Source organism: Oncorhynchus clarkii, chromosome 21, assembly GCF_045791955.1.
Source record: "Oncorhynchus clarkii lewisi isolate Uvic-CL-2024 chromosome 21, UVic_Ocla_1.0, whole genome shotgun sequence".
NCBI classification, from domain to species: Eukaryota; Metazoa; Chordata; class Actinopteri; order Salmoniformes; family Salmonidae; genus Oncorhynchus; species Oncorhynchus clarkii.
Window position 1 is genome coordinate 26,487,632 of NC_092167.1, and position 25,364 is coordinate 26,512,995.

Sequence of the window (25,364 nt, forward strand, 5' to 3'; positions counted from 1 at the left end):
TCAGAACATGTGTGTGTATATATACTGAGATTGTGACACATAGATTGCACACAGGTGGACTAATTATGTAACTTCTGAAGGTAATTGGTTGCACCAGATCTTATTTATGGGCTTCATAGCAAATGATATAGTAATTCCAATATTGAAGACTCAAATGCTTCTCAAAGATGCCCTCTGGTTGTCAAACTAGCACTAACTAGCATTAATGGTAACAATGGCTGACAATTAAATAACGTGACATAGAATTCTGTAGCAGCCCGCAAAGTGTGCTGCAGTATTACACAACTTTTAAAGGAGGAACCACTGTACCAGGACTGGGAAAGGCACGGCTTAAACTTTGACTGCTTTGCGCATGTGGTGAAATTAGTGTGTGGTGTTGTTTGGCTGAGAGTTTCCTTTTGCGAAGGTGGAGACAAAGCGGAACACTTATGGACTCAGAACTTAATCATGCATCGGACCAAATTACGCAATATTTTTGTTCTGGTTTAACTGAGATTACACTGCTCTATGGAGTGATTGCAATCCACACTTTGATAGAAAAGTCACTGTCAAAAATCGTTTGTTCACATTTTCGGACTAAAAACATTATTTCACTCAGCATGGAGTGTGTCTGAAGTTACACATCACACTATTACAATAGTGTGACTATTTTCAAATAAAATGTTTCATATTTTCTTAAGCATCCCCTGTATTGTGTGCTTATTGTTTAAATCTTAAGGAGCATCAGGTACTGCTGGAATGTCCATTTGTTGTGATAAATTACAAGGGTCACTCAAAACATTTACAAAGTATTTATAATGTATAAATAGATCACACTTTAGATGAGGCCACGCAAAAATACTAATGATTAGTAAATGGTTTATAAGGACCTACATTAAATATCTGCTGAATTATCTTATGGATCATTATTAAATACTTTTAAAGTTGTGTATAAATGTGTGAATAACTAGGTTGCTGACATTTAAAAAAACATTTTTATAAATGATGAATAAACAATTTATAAATACATTATAAATGCTTTATTATGTGGAGTTATAATAAAGTGCTCCCCAAACTCTTACATACATGTTTCTAAAATGTAAAGATGTTGAGGAAAATAGAGCTCTTACAATTCAAGTCTTTCTTCGGTTATATTTGTTTTTATTTTGATATATAATACAATGTTATGTTTATTTCCTGTAGGATAAGAGAGGCAGCTAAGACCCACAAACTGGTAGAACAGGAGTTAGCCCATGCTGTCAATGCTAGTGCCATGGTCCTCACTGAAGCATTCCCCTCCAAACCATCCAGCCCTGAGGTAAGACAACTACACTACCCAGCTGTCACTACACTAAACTACACCACCCAGCAGCCTCTCTGAATGCAATGAACTACACTACCCAGCAGCCACCTGTGGGAACAAAAACAACATTACCCAGCAGTGACCTGCGGGGACATAAAACTACACCACCCAGAAGCTACTCTGGGGAAGACACAACTACACTACCCAGCAGCCACTGTGGGGAAACACTTTGAGGGGGCAACAAAACTACACTGTCATGGGTTACGATTAACTCCTAACCCTAACCTATCGTAATTGAAATGCTGAAGTACCCGATACAATAGTTTGTGTATGTTTTATTTCTTCAGTGTCTGAGTCGCAGTACAGCAGTGGAGATTGTGAACAGCAGTAAAGTCCTTCAGCTGGAGACCAGGATGCTGCTGGAGGGAAAACTACTGGTATACTATAAACTCTACCACTGCACTATAGCCAACCCCAACTAGCCTGAAATACAGAACCTGTTTTGCTAACATTCCTTTCATTCCTTGTCATTGACATATTCTTTTGCATGACAAGGTGTGGGAAGGAGTGGAATGATAGCAGAACAGTTCCCAGGACCCAGGCTAAACCCAAACCTTACTGTGCTGGATCAGACATTTTATTTTCACATTGTCTGTCCCAGCAAACATGGTGAATTCGTGAACAGACAAACCCAGTGCAGATTAGGCTAATTAGCTCGGTTCTGTTTGGTTCGGCTCATTAGTGTGAAAAAGGTTTCCTAATAGATCATGTATGTATATTTTACTGGTCTCTTCCCCTCCCTCTCTCCTCCCTGTCCCCCCCTCCCTCTCTCCTCCCTGTCCCCCCTTCCCGCTCTCCTCCCCCCCCCTCCCGCTCTCCTCCATGTCCCCCCCCCCTCCCCCTCCTGCTCTGTTTTAGCTGGACTCTCCCCAGGAAGAGGACCTTCTCTCTACTCTCAACTCTCTGAGTGCTGAACTCCACAAGCTAGATGATATACACTGGATCTGCCCTGCCATGCACTGCTCAGAGGAAGTGGATGTGAGTGTGTGTGTGTAAGATGGGGTTTCCTAAACGTGATCCTCGGGACCCCAATGTGTGCACGTTTTGGTTTTTGCCGTATTCAAATAATCAACTAATCATCAAACTTGAATCAGCTATGTAGTTTTGGGGCAAAAACCAAAACGAGTTTGGGAAACCCTAGAGTAAAGGTTGGGGGGGTGTTTGTGTTTCTTTGGTAAAGTTGTCTGCTCAATTTATACCTGACCTGGGTTGAAATACACGTGTATTTGAGTATTTGTTATTTAAGATGTTTTTTTTCTGTGTATTCTTTCTATTTGTATTTGTTTTTTAACAGTTATTTGTAAAAAATAAAATAAAATAAAAAAGTCTGCCAATTTCAAATACTTCACTGAATACTATTTGAAACCCTTTTCAAAAACCGTCAAATATTATGCTCTAAAAGGCATGGCACTTCCTACAGAATTGGACTCTTCACAGTGTTATGCTGGCATGTAAACGGTTCAAAGGCCGCCATACTGGAGAATGCATTGCCAGCACATACAGTCTGCGGAAATCTTGGATCACTACAACCAAAGTCAACACCGTGGTCAACTATAACGCCAATCACATGGTTGTTGCCTTTTCTAATTTTGAAGACGACACATCCTCTGAAGAAGAGGATACCGATGATGAAGTGGAGGAAGGTCTGTAAGTTCCACTGACCTTGATGAAGTTCACTTTCCACAGCATGAAAGATGCTTTTCTCACACACTACAACTCACTGTGAAAGATGCCTATAAATCTGCAGATAACCACAACAAAGCCATTTCCAAAGCCTCCAACATTGTCTCCCACTACAAGCAAGCAATATTTGCACAGGGTCACCTTGAAGGGGAGAATCGTCTGCAACCAGCCACAAGGTAGAACTCTCAACGGAAATGATTCGCTCAGTTCTCAGTGCTTATGAAGAAATGCTTGACACTGCCTGTCACAAAGTTATCTATGTACGAGAAGTATGTCCTCGCTGATGTTGTGGACATCCAGAAGTCATTTTTATTCAACCACACCATTATTTCTCTTCCTCCCTCTATTCTTCCATTTTCTGTTCCTCCCTCCCTCTTTCCAGGACTCTGTGAGAGTGAGTGGTAAGAGTAGCATGAAGCTAAAGATGATGCCCAAGGTGAGGAAGGAGAGAGAGAAGCTCCACAAGCAGATGTCCAACAGCTCTCTGTCAGGTAAGGATCCAGGCGAGTCCCTGCTTTAAGGCCTAACCTCCATACAACCACAGCCACAGCTTAGTACATTGTGGCCTGGTGCAACGGTCAGGTAAGAGTCTAGGCGAGTCCCCTACTTCACGGCCTGCTGGGGACAATCAGGCTCCAGATATGAATAGCCCTGGCCTGCTCTAAATTCTGTGTAGCTCTATCTTGTAGCTTCTGTATGTTTATTTTCTCTTGTTTGATTCTGTTTCTCTTTGAGTTCAGCTATGCATGCTCGTGGATTCGTGAACTTTCAGTGTCCTTGTCAGTGGTGGCTGGTGGCACTTTAAATTGAAGGACGGGCTCATAGTAAAAGCTGGAACAATATAGATTGGACCATATCAAACACATTGATTCCATGTGTTTGATACCATTCCATTAACTCCATTCCATCCATTATTATGTGCCCGTCCTCCCCCCAGCAGCCTCTTCTGGAATGTGAACTTTCAGTGTCTGTGTGTTTTCTTTTTGTATATCTATATGTGTGTTTCTTTGCGCTGGTCTGTCTGTGTGCACGTGTGCGTGTGTCTGTGTCTGTGGCTATAGCGGAGAGGTGGGAAAGTGAGGAGGTAGCTGCGTGGCTGTACTCTCTGGGGTTAGGGGAGTACAGAGATACTTTTCTCTCCAGGGACATCCAGGGCTGCCAGCTCTCACAGCTGCAGCGGCACGACCTCAAGGTACAGGAGGACCATAGGAAACTGGGTGCCCATTTTGGGTATAGGACTAGGCAGCCATTTTGTGTCTAAGGCATAGTGTTATTTCCAGTTACACTGGAACTGTGCATGGCCTTCTTGAGTGTGTGATTTGGTAATCAATTTAAGTGACATTTATGCTTTATGAATGTAGGAAGGTATACCGTTTTATACTGAACAAAAATATAAACGCAACATGTAAAGTGTTGATCGCATGTTTCATGAGCTGAAATAAAAGATCCCAGGAAAGTCAAATACACACACAAATCTTATTTCTCTCAAATGTTGTGCACAAATTTGTTTATATCCCTGTTAGTGTTAATTTCTCCTTTGCCAATATATTCCAGCTACCTGCCAGGTGTGGCATATCAAGAAGCTGATTAAACACCATGATCATTACATGTGTAAAATGTGCAGTTTTGTCACACAACACAATGCCACAGATGTTTAAAGGGAGCATGGAATTGGCATGCTGACTGCAGGAATGTCTACCAGAGCTGTTGTCAGAGAATTGAATGTTAATTTCTCTACCATAAGCCGCCTCCAACATTGTTTTAGAGTATTTGGCAGTACGTCCAACCGGCCTCACAAACGCAGACCACGTATAACCACGCTAGCCCAGGACTTCCACATCCGGCTTCTTTACCTGCAGGATTGTCCGAGACCAGCCACCCGGACAGCTAATCAAGTATTTCTGTCTGTATTAAGCTTTTTTTTGTGGGAAAAACCGTATTCTGATTGGCTGGGCCTGGCTCCCAAGTGGCCCCTGCCCAGTCATGTGAAATCCATAGATTAGGGCCTAATTCATTTATTTCAATTGACTGATTTCCTTAGTTCATATAACTCATTACAATCGTTGAAATTGTTGCATTTTACGTTTATATTTTTGTTCAGTATATTGATTACTTTTCTATCAATGACTTGCTTACTCATTATAGGAAGATGATACTTCTAAAGTGGGAAATGGAGGTATCAGAATCAACTAACAGGAAGCTCTTTATGCAAATAACTCACGTTCATATTAGCTTGGAGTTCCAAACGTGATGTGAATGCGGCTAGAGGCATCATGCCCATAGGGGGTACAAGGACACATGCCCCCACAGATTTGTCCTGTAATAATAATAATAATAATAATAATAATACATATATATACAGTACCAGTCAAAAGTTAAGACACACCTACTCATTCCAGGGATTTTCTTTATTTGTACTATTTTCTACATTGTAGAAAATAGTACAAATAGACATCAAAACTATGAATAAACACATGGAATCATGTAGTATATTTTATATTTGAGATTCTTCAAAGTAACCACCCTTTGCCTTGATGGCAGATTTGCACACTCTTGGCATTCTCCCAACCAGCTTCATGAGGTAGTCACCTGAAATGGATTTCAATCAACAGGTGTGCCTTGTTAAAGCGTTTGATCCAATCAGCTGTGTTGTGACAAGATAGGGGTGGTATACAGAAGATAGCCCTATTTGGTAAAAGGCCAAGTCCATATTAATGTAAGAACAGCTCAAACAAGCAAAGAGAAATGACAACACATCATTACTTTAAGTCATGAAGGTCAGTCAATCCAGAAAATTTCAAGAACTTGTAAAGTTTCTTCTAGTAGAGTCGCAAAAATCATCAAGCGCTATGATGCGCTATGATGAAACTGGCACTCATGAGGACCGCCATGAGGAAAGTGCATTAGTTACCAGCCAGAATTGCAGCCCAAATAAATGCTTCAGAGTTCAAGTAACAGACACATCTCAACATCAACTGTTCAGAGGAGACTGCGTGAATCAGGCCTTCATGGTCGAATTGCTGCAAAGAAACCACGACTAAAGGACATCAACAATAAGAAAAGACTTGCTTGGGCTGAATGGCGCCAGAGGAGATGGCGCTAACCAAATGTGTTTTTGTGTTTTTTTGCGTTATTTGTAACTTATTTTGTACATAATGTTATTACCGAAAAGAGATTACTCACCCCGTACTGGAGGAATACTTTTTCTTTAACAAGTCGGACGGGAAGGATTTACTACAGACGCCCGACAAGGCCCTCATCTCCGTCATTCGCAGGAGAAAGAGGCAGAGATATCCGTGAAGATGATCTGGGTGCCTTGTAAGGAATCGACGGCGAGCGGGTAATCTCCCTTTACCGTCGTCCCTATTAACCAACGTACAATCAATGGAAAATAAAATAGACACACTACGATCAAGTTTATCTTAACGGGACATTAAAAACTGTAATATCTTATGTTTCACAGAGTCATGTTTGAATGTCGACATGAATAACATACAGCTGGCGGGTTTTAAGCTTTTTCGGCAGGATAGAATAGCGGCCTCTGGTAAGACAAGGGGTGTCGGTCTATGTATATTTGTAAACAACAGCTGGTGCATGAATTCTAAGGAAGTCTTGAGGTTTTGCTCGCCTGAGGTAGAGTATCTCATGATAAGCTGCAGATCACACTATTTACCAAGAGAGTTTTCATTTATATTCTTTGTAGCTGTCTATTTACCACCACAAACTGATGCTGGCACTAAGACCGCACTCAATGAGCTGAATACGGCCATAAGCAAACAGGAAAACGCTCATCCAGAGTCGGCGCTCCTAGTGACCGGGGACTTTAATGCAGGGAATCAGTTTTACCTCATTTCTATCAGCATGCTAAATGTGCAACCAGAGGGGGAAAAAAACTCTAGACCACCTTTACTCCACACACAGAGACTCGTACAAAGCTCTTCCTCGCATTTGGCAAATCTGACCATAATTATATCCTCTTGTTTCCTGCTTACAAGCAAAAACGAAAGCAGGAAGCACCAGTGCCTCGGTCATCAAGAAAGTGGTCAGATGAAGCAGATGCTAAGCTACAGGACTGTTTTGCTAGCACAGACTGGAATATATTCCGGGATTCTTCTAATGGCATTGAGGAGTACACAACATCAGTCACTGGCTTCATCAATAAGTGCATCTATGACGTCGTCCCCACAGTGATTGTAAGTTCATACCCCAACCAGACGCCATGGAATACCAGCAACATCCTCACTGAGCTAAAGGGTAGAGCTGCCGCTTTCAAGGAGTGGAACTCTAACCTGGAAGCTTATAATAAATCCCGCTATGCCCTCCGACGAACCATGAAACAGGCAAAGCCTCAATACAGGACTAAGATTGAATCCTACTACACTGGCTCTGACGCTCGTCGGATGTGGCAGGGCTTGCAAACTATTACAGACTACAAAGGGAAGCACAGCCGCGAGCTGCCCAGTGACACGAGACTACCAGACAAGCTAAATTACTTATAAATTACTTCTTTGAGGCAAGTAACACCGAAACATGCATGAGAGCATCAGCTGTTCCAGACGACTGTGTGATCACGCTTTTTCATAGCCGATGTAAGACCTTTAAACAGGTCAACATTTACAAGGCCGTAGGGCCAGACGGATTACCAGGATGTGTGCTCAGAGCATGCGCTGACCAACTGACAAGTGTTTTCACTGACATTTTCAACATGTTCCTGACTGTGTCTGTAATACCAACATGTTTTAAGCAGACCACCATAGTCCCTGTGCACAAGAACACTAAGGTAACCTGCCTAAATGACTACTGACCTGTAGCACTCACGTCTATAGCCATGAAGTGCTTTGAAAGGCTGGTCATGGCTCACATCAACACCATTATCCCAGGAACACTAGACCCACTCCAATTTGCATACCGCCCCAACAGATCCACAGATGATGCAATCTCTATTGCAGTCAACACTGCCCTTTCCCACCTGGACAAAAGGAACACATATGTGAGAATGCTATTCATTGACTACAGCTCAGCGTTCAACACCATAGCACCCTCAAAGCTCATCACTAAGCTAAGGGCCCTGGGACTAAACACCTCCCACTGGATCCTGTACTTCCTGACCGGTCGCCCCCAGGTGGTAAGTGTAGGTAACAACACATCCGCCACTCTGATCCTCAACTTGGGGGCCCCTCAGGGGTGCGTGCTCCATCCCCTCCTGTACCCCCTGTTCACTCATGACTGCATGGCCAGGCACGACTCCAACACCATAATCAAGTTTGCCGATGACACAACAGTGGTAGGCCTGATCACCGACAACGATGAGATAGCCTATAGGGAGGAGGTCAGAGACCTGGCCATGTGGTGCCAGGACAACAGCCTCTCCCTCAACATGATCAAGACAAAGGAGATGATTGTGCTCTACAGGGGAAAGGAGGACTGATCACACCTCCATTCTCACTGACGGGTGGAGCAGGTTGAGAGCCGTGAAGGCACAACAAAACCCATTCCCCCTCAGGAGACTGAAAAGATTCGGCATGGGTCCTCAGATCCTCAAACGGTTCTACAGCTGCACAATCGAGAGCATGGTTGCATCACTGCCTGGTATGGCAACTGCTCAGCTTCCGACTGCAAGGCGCTATAGAGGGTAGTGCGTACGGCCCAGTACATCACTGGGGCCAAGCTTCCTGCCATCCAGGACCTCTATACCAGGCGGTGTCAGAGGAAGGCCTTAAAAATGTTCAAAGACTCCAGCCACCCCAGTCATAGACTGTTCTCTCTACTACCACACGGCAAGCTGTACCGGAGTCCCAAGTCTAGGTCCAAAAGGCTTCTTAAAAGCTTCTACCCCCAAGCCTTGAGACTCCTGAACAGTTAATCAAAGGGCTACGCAGACACGCAAACACGTGCTGTTGCAAAAGCATCCCAGGTGAAGCAGGTTGAGAGAAGGCCGAGGTGTGCATAGCTGTCATCAAGGCAAAGGGTGGCTACTTTGAAGAATTTAACATATATTTTCATTTGTTTAACACTTTTTGGGTTACTACATGATTCCATATGTATTATTTCATAGTTTTGATGCCTTCACTATTATTCTACAATGTAGAAAATAGTATAAAATTAAGAAAAACCCTTGAATGAGTAGGTATGTCCAAACTTTTGACTGGTACTGTATATACACTACCGTTCAAAAGTTTGGGGTCACTTAGAAATGTCCTTATTCTTTAAAGAAAATGACATTTTTTGTCCATTAAAATAACATCAAATTGATCAGACATACAGTGTAGACATTGTTAATGTTGTAAATGACTATTGTAGCTGGAAATGGCTGATTTTTTTATGGAATATCTACATAGGCGTACAGAAGCCCATTATCAGCAAGCATCACTCCTGTGTTCCAATGGCATGTTGTGTTAGCTTTTTAAAATTATAACCTTGGTTTAGCTAACTGATCATTAAAAAAACCCTTTTGCAATTATGTTAGCACAGCTGAAAACTGTTGTTCTGATTAAAGAAGTAATAAAACTGGCCATCTTTAGACTAGTTAAGTATCTGGAGCATCAGCATTTGTGGGTTTGATTACAGGCTCAAAATGGCCAGAAACAAAGTATTTTCTTCTGAAACTTGTCAGTCTATTCTTGTTCTGAGAACTGAACGCTATTCCATGTGAGAAGTTGTCAAGAAACTGAAGATCTCGTACAGCGCTGTGTACTACTCCTTTCACAGAACAGAGCAAACTGGCTCTAACCAGAATAGAAAGAGGAGTGGGAGGCTCCAGTGCACAACTGAGCAAGAGGACAAGTACATTAGAGTGTCTAGTTTGAGAAACAGACGCCTCACAAGTCCTCAACTGGCAGCTTCATTAAATAGTACAGGCAAACACCAGTCTCAACGCCAACAGTGAAAAGGTGAGTCCGGGATGCTGGCCTTCTAATCAAATCAAAGTTTATTTGTCACGTGCGCCAAATACAATAGGCGTAGACCTTACAGTGAAATGCTTACTTACAGGCTCTAACCAATAGTGCAAAAAAGGGTATTAGGTGAACAATAGGTTGGTAAAGAAATTAAACAGACAGAGTCTCTAGACAAAGTTTCAAAGAAAAAAGCCATATCTCAGACTGGCAAATAAAAGATTAAGATGGGCAAAAGAACACAGACATTGGACAGAGGAAGATTGGAAAAAAGTGTTATGGACAGACGAATCTAAGTTTGAGGTGTTCGGATCACAAAGAAGAACATTCGTGAGACGCAGAAAAAAATGAAAGATGCTGGAGGAGTGCTGGACGCGATCTGTCAAGCATGGTGGAAACAATGTGATGGTCTGGGGGTCTTTTGGTGGTGGTAAAGTGGGAGATTTGTACAGTAAAAAGGATCTTGAAGAAGGAAGCCTATCACTCCATTTTGCAATGCCATGCCATACTCTTTGAACTGCACTTAATTGGAGCCAATTTCCTCCTACAACAACACAGTGACCCAAAACACAGCTCCAAACTATGCAATATCTATTTAGGGAAGAAGCAGTCAGCTGGTATTCTGTTTATAATGCAGTGGCCAGCACAGTCACCGGATCTCAACCCTATTGAGCTTTTTTTGGGAGCAGCTTGACCGTAAGAAGTGCTCATCAAGCCAATCCAACTTGCGGGAGGTGCTTCAAGAAGCATGGTGTGAAATCTCTTCAGATTACCGCAACAAATTGACAACTAGAATGTAACGGTCTGCAAGGCTGTAATTGCTGCAAATGGAGGATTATTTGACAATAGCAGTTTGAAGGACACAATTATTATTTCAATTAAAATCATTATTTAAAACCTTGTCAACATCTTGACTATATTTCCTATTCATTTTACAACTCATTTCATGTATGTTTTCATGGAAAACGAGGACATTTCTAAGTGACCCCAAACCTTTGAACGGTAGTGTATATGTTGTTGTTGATGTTTCTCTGTAATATTTCTAGCAACCTAACAATTTTATGAAGTTGGCTTTAGCTAGCTCAGATTCCCAATCTCCCAACCTCAACTAGCTACCAAGAAGCCATTTCAGGCTATTAATCAAGTTATAGTAGCTAGCTTGTCTACCTATGTTAGCTGGCATACGGGCTGGCAAGGTTGGTAGACGTTAGAAAAGCAAGCAATAACTAAATGTACTGAATAAGACTCACATTCCTTTCAATCTTTTACCCAGATTTTAGCCGAGATACAGAGACGTGTATATAGTTTAAGATAGACGGCTCGAGGTATACTTAGATGTGCAGATTTTTGTTGTTGTTTTTGACATAGCTTAATGACTTTGGCGCTAGATTTCAGTAAAAAGCTGTTTCAGGTGTTAAAAAAATGCAAGGACAGGGTCCCCCTTCTGGACCACCCCCAACTGTCCTCACATACTTTTTGCATCCTCAGATTTTTAGGGTGCATGAAGCCCCTGAAAGCTGCACAAGTTACTTAAGTTGATGAAAACTAACGATTTTGAAAAATAGAGAAACATTCATTAACATTGTGTAAAAAGGAGAAACTTTGATTGTCCATCTCTCTCTCTCCCCCACAGGATCTTGGGATATTAAAGGTGGGGCATGTGAGACGGATCCTTCAGGCAATTGAGGAACTTAACGAGGAGGCTTAAGAAGACAGCTGTCACTATGGCAACCGGAGGGGGGATAAATTATTCAACAATTCAATGACCCTCCCCATTCAGCTATCACCTCCCCCTTGATTCAATGTTCTCCATTTTGTAATCAGGGAGGAGTTGTTTTTAACGAGGGGGCGTAACTTTGCATTGCATCACCGTTTGGTGTGCTGTTTGACCTGCTGACCAGAGATGTGGGCGTGTTCTTCTTGATAGTCAAAGTGGCCAATCAGAGATGAGGAACGAGTTTCTAAGCATATTTTGTTTAATTGACAACGCAATGTGTTTACATAGGCGGTGCTGTCCTTTGCATGACGGGAGTGGACATTTTGTTTTTATTCTTAGATATATCTTCTTTTTGGGGTTTAGGCTAGCCTTCCTCTTTTCGCTCTTGACTTTCGGGACTTTTTAGTTTCCTCAAAATCTGAAGTTTGAGGACATCTTTGTTGGAGGACATCAACAATAACAAAAAACACCTCAACTTATTCTCACCTGAGGAAATGGAGACTTAAAAATGTGAAAAAGTTTTTATTGAAGGTTCATATTGAGGAATGTAATACATGTGGACAGAATATGGTACTAATATATTGGCCTTGCTAAAGTACTTACCATAATATCTGTAATATATGTACTGTAGCTTCTTATGTCCAGCTACTACAGTACACTGTAATATCTACGGCTAGCTACTACAGTACTTACTGTAACATCTAAACCACGATGACCTCAATGTGTCCCTGCATGCCTTCCAAGTTGGATGAAGTAGCCCATTGACACTGATCTAAGATCCGTCTAAGGTTTGCATTATCCCTCCTTATGGTTATGCTTAGGTTTCGAGGAGGGAAAGTTGATCCTACGTCTGTGGTTAGGGATATACTTATACCATCCCTTACCCCTACGCTGGAATATAAATTCAGTGAGATTTCTTGTATTTTCCCATTGGAGAAATTGAGTAACATTTTATTTTGAAGGTCTGGTTATAAACAGCTTATAAACTGTTAAGATAGTTCATGTATAGTTTAACTGTTAGTTAACCACTATATCGTTCTATATATTTTATTCATGCATTTATGAATAGCAGTAGTTTCGGATGAAAATAATATATATTACAAAGACCAGTATGCCAAGTCATATATAGTTAAACCATGAACAAGAGATAAGTTAAGTTGTGTCATTAAGTTAAAATAACATGTATTTAATTCATTCAATGCAGAACAAGCTATGTATTAGTCATTTAATAGTTAAGTAATGGTGTTTATTATCAGCTTATTATCAGCCTTCCAGATAAAGTGTTAGCTATGATTGTCCTACTGTACCAATAGCGTGCTTGTCCTGCTGTTATTGCTATAGGCTTTAGTGATGTACCTGTACACGTGTGCCAAGTTTTAAACGACATATGACGATTGTGTGTGTGTGTGTGTGCAAACGACACTGTGTGCGTGTCATTCATTTCAAAGTTTACTGTACCTTGCCTTGCACTTTACAGAGAGAAACTCAAAAGAAAAAATGTGTGTGCGAGCGACGTGTGCGTGTCTGTTGTAAAAGTGATCGGTCACTTGTGTTTTTATTGCTATGGAAACGGTCGCTCTCCCTTGTATTTATGACACATCTATACAGAGATCAGTGTGTGTTAATATGTAACATATAAATATAACCAACACGAATGTTAAAGTATATTATATATACATAATAGATATTAAATGTTTATTCACTTGTCAGGGGTTGTTCTACTGTACATGCTCTCAGGGTGGCAAAATTCCAGTAATTTCTTCTAAATTACCAGGTTTCAAGAAATCCCGTTGGAACATTTCCGGATTTTCAGAAGTGAATACGCAGGAAACCCAGGAATTTTGGGAAAGTTTACAGAATTTTTCAACCCTAATGTTCTCACTTTACACATCCTAATCTCATGGAAGACTGGTTTCTGAAAAATGTTGCGACACCGTTACTCCAACGCTATGCCAACGATTCCTTAGCGGCTGTTGTTGTGTCTATGGCACGACGCTAGGATATCAGTATTGAAATCTTGTGTGACATAACATATATAGTGGTCAATCGCCAAGGTACTGAGAGGTATGGAGAACAATGCAACAACGACTTAACGATCAAGTCAAGAGGAAAAGTTTTGGAAACGTTGTAATATGCCACGGTTGTGTAACAGTATTTGACGGCAAGTTTTTGTGAACGCACGCCTACAGACCGCACTGGCTGGACTCTGCTGTGCAATGCGCAAAGCTGGACTCGATGTTGCACGTTGTTTGTTCAAAGATGTTTAATAATAATAATCTTGTGCTGTTAATTCGTTGTACTGGTTGATCTCTGTAACCAGGCTGGAAGGTCAGCCTTTGGGCCTAAAAAGTATTCCTTGAAGTCCTAAGTGTCAAGATGTTGTATATTATACTATTTAATGGTATCAATTGATAAGGAGGATGTTATTGTGATTCAAATCTTGAATGTAATCTTGAATTGTGATCAAATCTTGAATTGTGAATCTTTGAACTCATCATGTATTGAACTTGATTGAGTGTTCCCAAATCGATATACATTATGCTCCATCTCAGAGCCAAACTGTTATTTTGACAGTTTACTCGACATACATGTTTGTTGCCAATAAGACAGGAATCATGCAGGCTATGATTTTACTGTTTTACTGCATATGATTGATTATCATCAGTGAATTTAGGCCGGATTACAATCAAAGGCGTGTTGTCGAAAAGCATACTGCACTTGACTTTTAAAGGTCATTTACGCTTCAGCCAATATCAAGCGTGCTGCGCCCTTCGCGACAGCAGGCCTTCGATTGAATTCAGGCCCAAGCCTATTTATTTGTGCTATCCAATTGCCAATCATCCATGTCCCAGAACCCAGAGAGAGAGACAGCATTCACTGGCTGCTAGCAGGAGGCTGAAATAAAGTGTATCCATTGCTGTTGGAGTCGTGTGTGTGTGTGTGTGTGTGTGTCCCAAGTGTGACAACGCACATTAAAACAAAAGAGAAACTCCATCTGTCTAATGAATATCACAGCACAGCAGGCCCATTTAGCGTCACAAACAAGTCACATTCAAACAGGAATGATGTAGAATGGACAGATGGACTTTTCAATACGGTAGGCCTTTCTTATTTAATTGCAATGAAACCAGAGTACGGTGTCCATGTTAGGACATTGACTCTGACACAGATTTGTCTGATGCCTGACAATGGCCTAATATGTACTAGAGGGCCGAAGACGAAAACTCACCTATAACAGGTTGATATTCCTTATTTGTTTCTGTGAATACAGTAGAGACCAATACATAAAACAAATTCAAATACAATTTCTTTATAAATTAAAAACCAGTAACAATATTACAGCCATACCATGGCCTTAGACTAAGGAAAATGGACAATAAAGTACTCTATCTAACAACACTCAATCTCACAGCCAGTCAGAGCATCCTCTTGACCGTTACCGTCTTGACGGACCACAGACATAATCAATAAATCAACCAATCAATTTAGCCTTCTAACACGGGCATCTCATCCTCTTCTGGAGGATTCTGGATGATCTGCGGTTTCTCCCACTCCTCGTCTGAATCACTGATGTCATCGTCGTCGATGTCCCTGTCCCACTGACTGGGGTCGTCGGCCTCATCGGTGTAACCTGTAACACAGTGAGCAATATTGTGAACCCAGTCGATGTTTTGATTATGGCAGTGGATAGCCTGGCAGAAATTGACAGTGTCTAACCCCGAATGTTAACGTTTATGCGTTTCCCTAACCTTTAACCTAACCTTAAGCTAACCATTGTTCCTAAACTTAATCTTAAGCCTAACCTTAATTTATTTTGACCCCAATGCCTAAATGTATTTTGTCATCCTGCCGGTCGAACAAACACTTCCTTTATAAATCACAAGATAAAACAACATAAAGGGGGATGTTTACAGTACCCATGTCCAGATCCTGGGGTTCGGGTTCTGGTTTGAACTTGGGGTCCTCTAGTTTTCCCCAGGCCACAGCATCTGCCTTACGGAGCGACACTTCCACCTTAGACGAAACCATGTTGACCCCACTGTTGGCTACATCCGCTACCTAGAGTAGAGGAGGAAGAGGGATATGAGGTTTAGGGTTATGGTGGGGATAGTTGTTGGTTGGTGTTTAGAGGGGAGAGAAAGGCGAAAGAGACAGGAAGAGGGAAATTGAAAACAGAAACACAAGCCAGAAAGAAAGAGGAATGTATAGTACAAAGAGAGGCTGGAAACAATTCAAGAGGTAAAAATAATAATAATAATAATAATAATAATAATAAAAAAGAAGACAGGAAAAGCATTGCCCCTCACCCCCCACAGATGGTAGTCCTTATGGAAAATCTTGTTGTCCTCAAACTGAATGTGACAGGTCAGCTACAGGAATAGAGATAGGGACAGGGCGGTAGAGAGAGAGAGATGTTAATCATCATTAACAACCTTACACAAAACACCAGCGGGAAAACAACATATGCCAAAAGTCAATATGCGTGTGTATGTGTTACCACTCTGTGATTGGCTTTGACGGAGGACAGTTGAGGGTTGGCGTTCTTGTATGTCTGCGTTCGTGTGTGTGTGTGTGTGTGTGTGTGTGTGTGTGTGTGTGTGTGTGTAGCCCGTTCTTACCACTGTGCGGTTAGCCTCGACGTAGGACAGTTCAGGGTTGGCGTTCTTGTATGTCTGCGTTCGTGCGTGCGTGTGTGTGCGTGTGTGTGTGTGTGTGTGGCCCGTTCTTACCACTGTGCGGTTAGCCTCGACGTAGGACAGTTCAGGGTTGGCGTTCTTGGCATAGATGGTCACGTAGACCTGTGTGGCTGTCTGGTGCCAGTCATGTCTACACGCAACCTTCTTATTGTTCTGCACACAAACATTCAGAGAGAAAGAGAGAGAAAGGCAATAGCCCCAGAGTTTACAGTTAACTGTTTACAGCAAAATGTCCAAGTGATTTTCATGTTAAAAAAAAAAAAAACAGGCACAATTGGCAACAGAACGAAACCCGGACATTAAGAAAAGGTGAAAAGGAGAGAGAGGAGGGCTAACACTGACCACTTTTTGGACCCAGCGATGTTTGCCATTGGTACAACCCTTCTGATCCAGAAAAGCATTAAAGTCTATGGTCTTCACACAGCAACAACCCCAGTACTTATACCTGTAAGGTTAGAATTACAGCATCGTATTATACCTACGGTATTACATTAATATTACATTTCATATGTTTATAATAAAGCAGCATTAAAGTCTATGGTCTTTACACAGCAACAGCTCTAGTACTTATACACGTAGAAGAGTATATAATAGTATTGTATAATACAGGCATGGACACAGTATATTCGGAAAGTATTCAGACCCCTTGACTTTTCCACATTTTGTTACTTTACATTATAAAACTGATGAAACTGTTTTTTTAAATTCATCAATCTACACACAATACCCCATAACGACAAAACAAAAACATGTTTAGATTTTTTTGCAAATGTATTACATTTTTTAAAAAAATATCACATTTACGTAAGTATTCAGACCCTTTACTCAGTACTTTGTTGAAGCACCTTTGGCAGCAATTACAGCCTTGAGTCTTCTTGCGTATGATGCTACAAGCTTGGCACGCTTGTATTTGGGGAGTTTCTCCCATTCTTCTCCGCAGATCATCTCAAGCTCTGTCAGGTTGGATAGGGAGAGTTGTAGCACAGCTATTTTCAGGTCTCTCCAGAGATGTTAGATCGGGTTCAAGTCTGGGCTTTGGCTGGGCCACTCAAGGACATTCGGAGACTTGTCCCGAAGCCACCCCTGCGTTGTCTTGGCTGTGTGGTTAGGGTCATTGTCCTGTTGGAAGGTGAACCGTCACACCAGTCTGAGGTCCTGAGCGCTCTGGAGCAGGTTTCCATCAAGGATCTCTCTGTACTTTGCTCCGTTCATCTTTCCCTTGATCCTGAGTAGTTTCCCAGTTCTTAACATCCCCACAGCATGATGCTGCCACCAACATGCTTAACCGTAGGGATGATGCCAGGTTTCCTCTAGACGTGACGCTTGGTATTCAGGCCAAAGAGTTCAATCTTGGTTTCATCAGACCAGAGAATCTTGTTTCTCATGGTCTGAGAGTTCTTTAGGTGCCTTTTGGCCACTCTACCATAAAGGTCTGATTAATGGAGTGCTGCAGACATGATTGTCCTTCTGGAAGGTTCTCCCATTTCAACAGAGGAACTCTGGAGCTCTGTCAGAGTGATCTTTGGGTTCTTGGTCACCTCACCTCCCCAGATTGCTCAGTTTGGCCGGGCGACCAGCTCTAGTAAGAGTCTTGGTGGTTCCAAACTTCTTCCATTTAAGAATGATGGAGGCCACTGTGTTCTTGGGGACCTTCAATGCTGCAGAAATGTTTTGGTACCCTTCCCCAGAGCTGTGCCACGACACAATTCTGTCTCGGAGTTCTACGGACAATTCCGTCGACCTAATGGCTTGGTTTTTGCTCTGGCATGCACTGTCAACTGTGGGACCTTATATAGACAGGTGTGTGCCTTTCCAAATCATGTCCAATCAATTGAATTTACCACAGGTGAACTCCAATCAAAATGTAGAAACATCTCAAGGATGATCAATGGAAACAGGTTGTACCTGAGCTCAATTTTGAGTCTCAAAGCAAAGGATCTGAACACCTTTAAATTGTAATATATTTGCAAACATTTCAAAAACCCTTTTTTCGCTTTGTCATTATGGGGTATTGTGTGTAGATGGATTAGGAAAAAATATATTTCATCCATTTCAAAATAAGGCCGCAACAAAATGTGGAGGTGGGATATGAATATTTTCAGAATGCGCTGTAAGTATAATACAGTCCTCGTCTTACCCCTCGTGGAAGACAGGTGCTCCAGGGTGGTGTGTACAGGTCTCTCCATTGGTCTCTGGGCCCTGGTATTGCTGTCAACAACAACAACAAACAACAATCATCTACTGAATTCTCCTCTCAGGTAGGGGGATAACTAACATGCTAACAACAATTTTAAGATGACAACATTTTTCTAATGAGAAAGTTGGGACATTGAGGTTTCTGCATTGTGATGCATTTACATGATACTACAACATTATATGGCAGCCATGTTAGCTACCTATTAACATTTAAATAATGATATGCAACTGAATGTCTAGAATTGGAACAATATTCAACATTCGTAAAATCGACCCAACTCTCTAGAATATAAGGCTCTGGAACAAACTGTTGTATTACGGGAAAGAGTTAACACTGTCTGAGACTGGCTGTTACCCTAACATCAGCAGAATGCAACAGATTCATTATCAAAGACAGGAGTTACTGCACATCAAATGTTTTACTCCCTTCTCTGTGAAACACACACTAACATACATACACACGAGCGCAAGCACACACACACAAAGACACGCATACACAGACACACAAAAGAGACACCTGGCCTCCCGAGTGGCGTCACTACAGATCCGGGTTCGATCCCAGACTGTGTTGCAGCCAGTCGTGACCGGGAGACCCATGAGGCGGCACACAATTGGCCCAGTGTGGTCCGGGTTAGGGGAGGGTTTGGACGGCTGGGATGTCCTTGTCCCATCGCTTTCTAGCGACTCCTTGTGGCAGCCGGGCGCATGCATGCTGACTTCGGTTGCCAGCTGCACAGTGTTTCCTGGTGCGGCTAGCTTCCGGGTTAAGCAAACAGTGTGTCAAGAAGCAGTGCGGCTTGGGCGGGGTCATGTTTCGGAGGACTTATGGCTCTCGACCTTCGCCTCTCCTGAGTCCGTAGGAGTTGCAACGATGGGACAAGACTGTAACTACCAATTGCATATCACGAAATTGGGGAGAAAAAATAAATAAAAGCACTAATAAAAAATGAATAGAAACACCTACTGTTTTGCATCCTGTGTTCTTGCATCGTGTTCCCTGCATGACAACTGCAGTCTCTGTGAGGATGAGAGAGAAAAATAAAGACAGGAAGGGTCAGAAGGACAGGGGAGGTTATACTACCCAAGTAGTTTCAAAATAATATATTTCAGAGAAGTATTGGTATTAGTCAACAGAAGCATTGAAATGCACTGCTATTATATAGAAACCAACGATTTGAACAACAAGGGGATACCAAACAGAGAAGGTATGGGAGGGATACACACACACACCTTTCTTTTTTAGTTCTGCCTTGCTGCTGATTTCCATCTTCTCCAGAACCTGAGTCAGAGAGGCGGACACCTTCAGCTTCAGTTTGGTCTTATCCTCATCTGAACTGTAAAGGACAATAAATACATCATTTAAATACATAAACACCTAATCAGCCATCTGAGCAAGCTGACCCTACCTGGGTCTCTCTTTCTGCAGTGCCTCAGCTGATTTGGGCCCCTGGTAAATTATCTCCTCTCTGTTGTTTCTCACACCGTTCTTGTCTGATGTCACTGTCGGCTGCATAGGCTCCTGGGGCTTTTCGTTACTATGACGCCCCTGGGTGCAGCCCTACAATAGAAAAGTAATGTCAGGATACTGCGTAGAGTACCCTGACAGCAAACTACTGCATATACTTGATAAGTACTTTTCCCTGAGCTAATGCCTATATGCTTCAGCTCAGTGGGTTAAAACAGTCTTGACTTCAAACCCAGTTGGTCCCACATGGTCCTTACCTTGATAGAAAGGAATTCAGAGAAGTCTGTGGTTCTCTTCCTACAACAAGACCAACCCTGGACACACACGCGTTGTTTATCAATTTGATCAAGTACTGTGAGTATAGTTTCATATTTATTGATTCTCATCTGTAAGTTTCTGAAATGTGTTTTATTGATATACCTTCAGAGCATCGTGGAAGATGGGAACACCTGGATGATGAAGACAGGCATCTAGAGGGCGAGAAACAACAAAAGGTACTTGTCACAAACGTTGTAACTTGTCACAGACAAGCAGGCACACACACACAATCAGCAGGGTCTCCCAGACAGCTGTCAAGAGTTCTGGTCATAAGAGGGAGGGGGTTGGGCCCATATAAGGCATTAACTAACCTAACAGTTGCTATGAAGAGGAGACCTCTACTCGGTGACCTAAAGACGTGGAAAATTATGTCGGTGCATGCTTTCACTCAGTGTCTCTCTCTCATATGCACAGCTGTCACACAAGCACAACAATTGCACACACATGCCTACAATACAATCTCGCAAGCCAGAATCTCTCCATGATATGCCAATGTGTGGATGACTAGGCCAGTTTTCTGGACCCAAAGATGCTTAACTGAAAATGTGTTTTAGTCTATTAGTATGGGATCAATCTTCGTCTGCGAAACTGGCCCCTTCAGTTCTGCTAAAAACACCTGTCAATTCCCACCTCTGTCCCAAAGGGGTCTGTCAGACTATCATAATCCATGCTATTACACATGAACTAATACCATAATACACATTATCCCCTCTACATTTGTCCATTCAAAAACAGTATTAGTCTACAATACACTGAAAACTCAAATACCTTGCAATATTTGCAACATGCATTTAATCCAAATAATATTATTCATTACTAATAAACTGTCATTGTCTACAGTGCATTCAATCCAACCTGTGTACAATCGCAGTATAACAGTGACCAATAAACCGTGTGTTTGAGTTAAAGTAGCAAGTGGTTTTACCGTCTTTGTTCTTGTCAGCATCAAACTTCTCTCCACAGCCTTTGTTGTAGCAAAGAAGAGCCATATTGGCCTAGTATTTAGTTTGTCCTCTCGTAACTCTTCTAACTTTCCCTTTCGCTAACCCGCTCTTCTTTTTCCTCTTCGAGGGGCTTCGAAACTTTAATCCCACACAGTCTTCCAGAACTTTCTCCCGGATAGAAGAGAAGCGAGGGAATGAGAGAAAGAACGAGAGAGATCTAGGGTGTCTAAGAGAGGAATGAGAGGGGGTCTCTGCTTGGCCTGGCTGAATGAATTTTAAAAATAGCCACCAGTCATCGCCTCTCTCTCTTCAGCTGTCAGTCCTTATCTAGTAGTGGCTTGGCATTCCTCTCTCCTGTCCTGGCCGTCTGTCTGCCTGTGTGTGTACCGCACTAAGCACATGTGTAGGTGTGTCCTGGCATGGCAGCTGGGGCTAAGAAAGGGTCTCCCAAAGGGGTGCACATTTTGTTTTTTGCCCTAGCACTACACAGCTGATTCAAATATATCATCAAGCTTTGATCATTTGAATCTGCTGTGTAGTGCTCGGGCAAAAAACAAAAACGCGCACCTTTTGGGGTCCCTAGGACAACGTTTGAGAAACGCTCGGCTAAAACCTGTCAGAATAAGCCGCTTACCATGCTGCAAACCGTATACTCTAACGGGTCCCATGTGGCTCAGTTGTAAGAGAATGGTGCTTGCAACGCAAGGGTTGTGGGTTCCAGACATTTTGAATAAGAGCATCTACAAAAATGTAAGTGGAGATTGTTTTAAGCAGCAAGCCTTACTCAGTGCAGACACTCCACACTACAAAACAAATTATCATTAAAATCACCAAATGCTTTAGGAATGGAAAATGACTTTATTTCTTCCAAAAAAAGATAATCAAAATAAACACAGTAAGTAAAATAAAAGCCAATGATTTTGTATTTCTGTAACGTTCGTTTTGTATTATTTCCATGCTTAATAAAATCCTAATATTTCTGCAGAAATAAATAAAAATGTACAAAGAGGGGGAAGAACAAGAATCAGAGACAAAGGTGTGATTCTCTGAATCATTTGGCATCCTTGACAATCAATGACATCCATTGGCAACCTGTAGATATGCAGCCAATCCCCTTCTTCATACGCTTAATCACCCCTTGGGTATTATTATATATCTATATACTGTATAATGCAAATATCAAATAGCTCTCATGTTCAGAAAAATAATAATACAAAGACAAAAATAACATTATGGCTGATGTGTGTGTATGTATGTGTCCCAAATGACACCATGGCTGCGTTTACACAGGCAGCCAAATTCAAATCATTTCTCTTTGACCAGTCAGATCAGCTCTTTTACCAATAATTGGGCAAAAGATCAGAATTGGGCTGCCCTTGTAAACGCAGACCATATTCCCTGTATAGTACAATACAGGGATTGTGATGTATATGTGTGTATGTGTTTGCATGTTTCTATTTACATAGTTATCACCAGTTCAGCTATCAGAAGGGTAGTTTCCAAAAAAAACATGTAGGGAAAAAATGTGCACATGATCATTGAACACTGACTGAAAATGAGCAAATGTATCAGTTTATAACAGATAAACTGATTAATTTTAGGGAGAGATGTATCCGTTTATAACCCCAAAAAGCCATTCCTCTTTTTCCCTGTTCCTTTTTCATTTCAGGTTGATGACATCTTCAATTACTGTGTTACTACAGGGACTCGCCACTAGAGGGTACTACACTTGCAGATATGATCAGAAAGACCCATTTCAATAAAGGGAAAAAGTAACGTGGCATCTTTGGAAAAGTAAAAGGGTTTGGCTACACCCCCAGACCACCTCCTCCAATGCGTTGAGGACAGAGGACACAATGAGCCAAGGAAAGACTATTGAGATTCACCCTAGAGCTATGGTTAGGGGTGTCTGTCCTTGCGGCATGTAATCAGAAATGCAACCATGACAATCCTGAACCCAGAGTTTTAACAGACAGTAAATCAGATCATGCTTTTAAGGGGAGCTGTAGAAAGAACACATCACGACCATGCACAGGGGAAGAAAAGCCTACCATAAAACAGACCACCAGCGTGATTTGACATTGTTGGCATTCGCTCTGGGAGCTAACGCTCTTCAGGTCTTAGAAGACGAGAGAAAGACACAAGATTGAGACGCACCCCCTAAGATTATAATAGGACAATCAACATTGTAGTCTCCACACTGTCTCTCTCCCCCTCTGCTATTCTTCCACTATTTTGAAACCAGTTCAAAAGACACAAAACACAGGCAGGCCGGGTACCATGCAGAACAATCTAGTTTAAAAATGACTCAAAAAGAGAGAAATGAAACTACTGAAGAACCAGAGAACATTAGACATGATAAATTCCAGAGAAAAAGCTGTGCTCATCAACTTCAGTGCCAAACAAGGATTGTGTGCCAAATGGCATTATTCCCCATATAGTACACTACTTTTGACCAGAGGCCTACATAGGGAATAATGTGCCATTGGGATACAAATACAGTTGTCCCTAGACACTGATCTAAGGTCAGTTTTGCATTTCTCCCCCAAGGGTTTGCAGATCCTAGATCTGTCTCAGAGCAACTTCTACCCAGAGCTTCCTACCCTCCTGAGTAAGGGACTATCACAGTATGAGGAGCCCAGAGAAGGGTTTCTGTGTTTAATATATATCCACATAGTAAGGTTGGAATAATAGTGTGATATTGTGAAAATGATAATGCCATTTTAGTGTTAGAGATGTTTGAAAAGACAGTCAAATTTCAGCCTGTTTTGGTGAGATGGCGTTTTGGCTTGCTTGGTGACGTCACCAGGCGGTAAATTTAATAGACCAATAAGAGCGTTCCAAACCTACAGCTAGCATTCCCCTCCCCACTCAGACCACTCCCTGACAATCTTAACACAATTCTTGCTTGAGAAACTGATATCTTTGCTTATTTTTGACCATTTTAATTGAAAACAATCAAAAAGGTAGTAATTGTTACCTAGAAAGGATTTGAAATAGAGATGAAAACAGCTGCATTGGACGTTTAACTTCCAAACGACCACCACTGGTTCTCAACCCCCGTTTACACAGGTACTACTATAGCGAGGCAATCCTTCCTACAGACAAAGACTAGTGCCACCAGAACCCTCAAATACTTAAAGACTACAGACTTAATTCCTCATTGAGAGTATACATCCCCCTTAGCCATTGTGGATAGTTCGGTTTCACCGACAAGACATAAAATGCATATGATCCAATCAGAGACAGTTTAAGTTTAAAGATGGCGTACACGCACACTCACAGCATGATTAAGTGAAGGCCTATGACAGAGTCCAGTGAAGAAACAGGAAGTTATAAGACAAAGGGGATTGTAATGTATCATCTACAAAAGCCGAAGCAAGAAGAATCTAGAGCTATACATACTGGACAGTGAAGACTCCAATAGGAGATTCTATCTGAATAAGGTTCTACTAGACAATGAAACGAGGTCAGAAGGGGAATGAATCTAAAGTGATCCTGGAGACAATTCTTTAAATAGACCAGGGGGGTCAAACTCATTCCATGGAGGGCCGAGTGTCTGCTGGTTTTTGTTTTTTTCTCCTTTCAATTAAGACCTAGACAACCAGGTGAGGGGAGTTACTAATTCGTGACTTTAAAACAAGTACAAGGGTGGAGCGAATGAGTTTGACACAAACTTGACAGAAAAGAAAAACCAGGAGAAGATAAAGCTATACATGCTAGACAGTGACAAAGAGGCTAAGAGGGGAAATTAGAGCTAGGTCTACTAGACAGTGACGATACACCAAGATAATCTTGAAGACAATGGCAATTGGCAAGTCACCAAGAGGTGAATATAGAGCTATGCGCACTAGACCGAAGAGCAGCAAAGATGCTAAGATAGTGTTCTAGAGCGCTAGGTCTACTAGAAAGTGAAAATGATCCGTTAGACGCTCCACAGTACTCAACTCACTGGTGATGTGGACCGAGACAAGGGGAAGGGTTCGTCTTAGGGATCTGCATGTGCATTCAAAACACAAGCACTCCGCTGCACCTGCAAATCTGTGTACGTGAGCAATACACTTTGATTCGATCCATTCATTTATCACCAACTCTCCTTTCTTTCAGGT

General features: G+C 41.9%; 2 protein-coding genes across 4 annotated transcripts in view; one reads left to right on the forward strand and one right to left on the reverse strand.

Moving 5' to 3' along the window:
* Positions 1–14,554, forward strand: part of LOC139378798 (diacylglycerol kinase delta) — a 117,455-nt gene extending 102,901 nt beyond the window's left edge. For 2 of the 3 annotated variants that reach the window (XM_071121304.1, XM_071121305.1), the window contains exons 26-28: positions 1,183–1,297; positions 1,630–1,719; positions 2,201–2,683. In XM_071121304.1, coding sequence (XP_070977405.1) covers positions 1,183–1,297; positions 1,630–1,719; positions 2,201–2,338 — 343 coding nt within the window. In that variant the 3' untranslated portion in view covers positions 2,339–2,683. Of the gene's footprint in view, positions 1–1,182; positions 1,298–1,629; positions 1,720–2,200; positions 2,684–3,407; positions 3,517–11,551 lie in introns of those variants that run through there. The other variant, XM_071121303.1, reaches the window with a different exon arrangement.
* On the reverse strand, positions 12,143–21,634 carry LOC139378799 (cysteine and histidine-rich domain-containing protein 1). Its single transcript, XM_071121306.1, has 12 exons — positions 21,237–21,634; positions 20,414–20,463; positions 20,251–20,307; positions 19,935–20,086; positions 19,759–19,862; positions 19,493–19,545; positions 18,470–18,540; positions 16,675–16,777; positions 16,366–16,485; positions 15,943–16,005; positions 15,553–15,694; positions 12,143–15,266 (listed from the first exon to the last, which is right to left on the reverse strand). The coding sequence occupies exons 1-12, from the start codon at positions 21,298–21,300 to the stop codon at positions 15,121–15,123; spliced, it is 1,125 nt and encodes a 374-aa protein (XP_070977407.1). The 5' UTR covers positions 21,301–21,634; the 3' UTR covers positions 12,143–15,120.
* Positions 21,635–25,364: the final 3,730 nt, after the last annotated feature.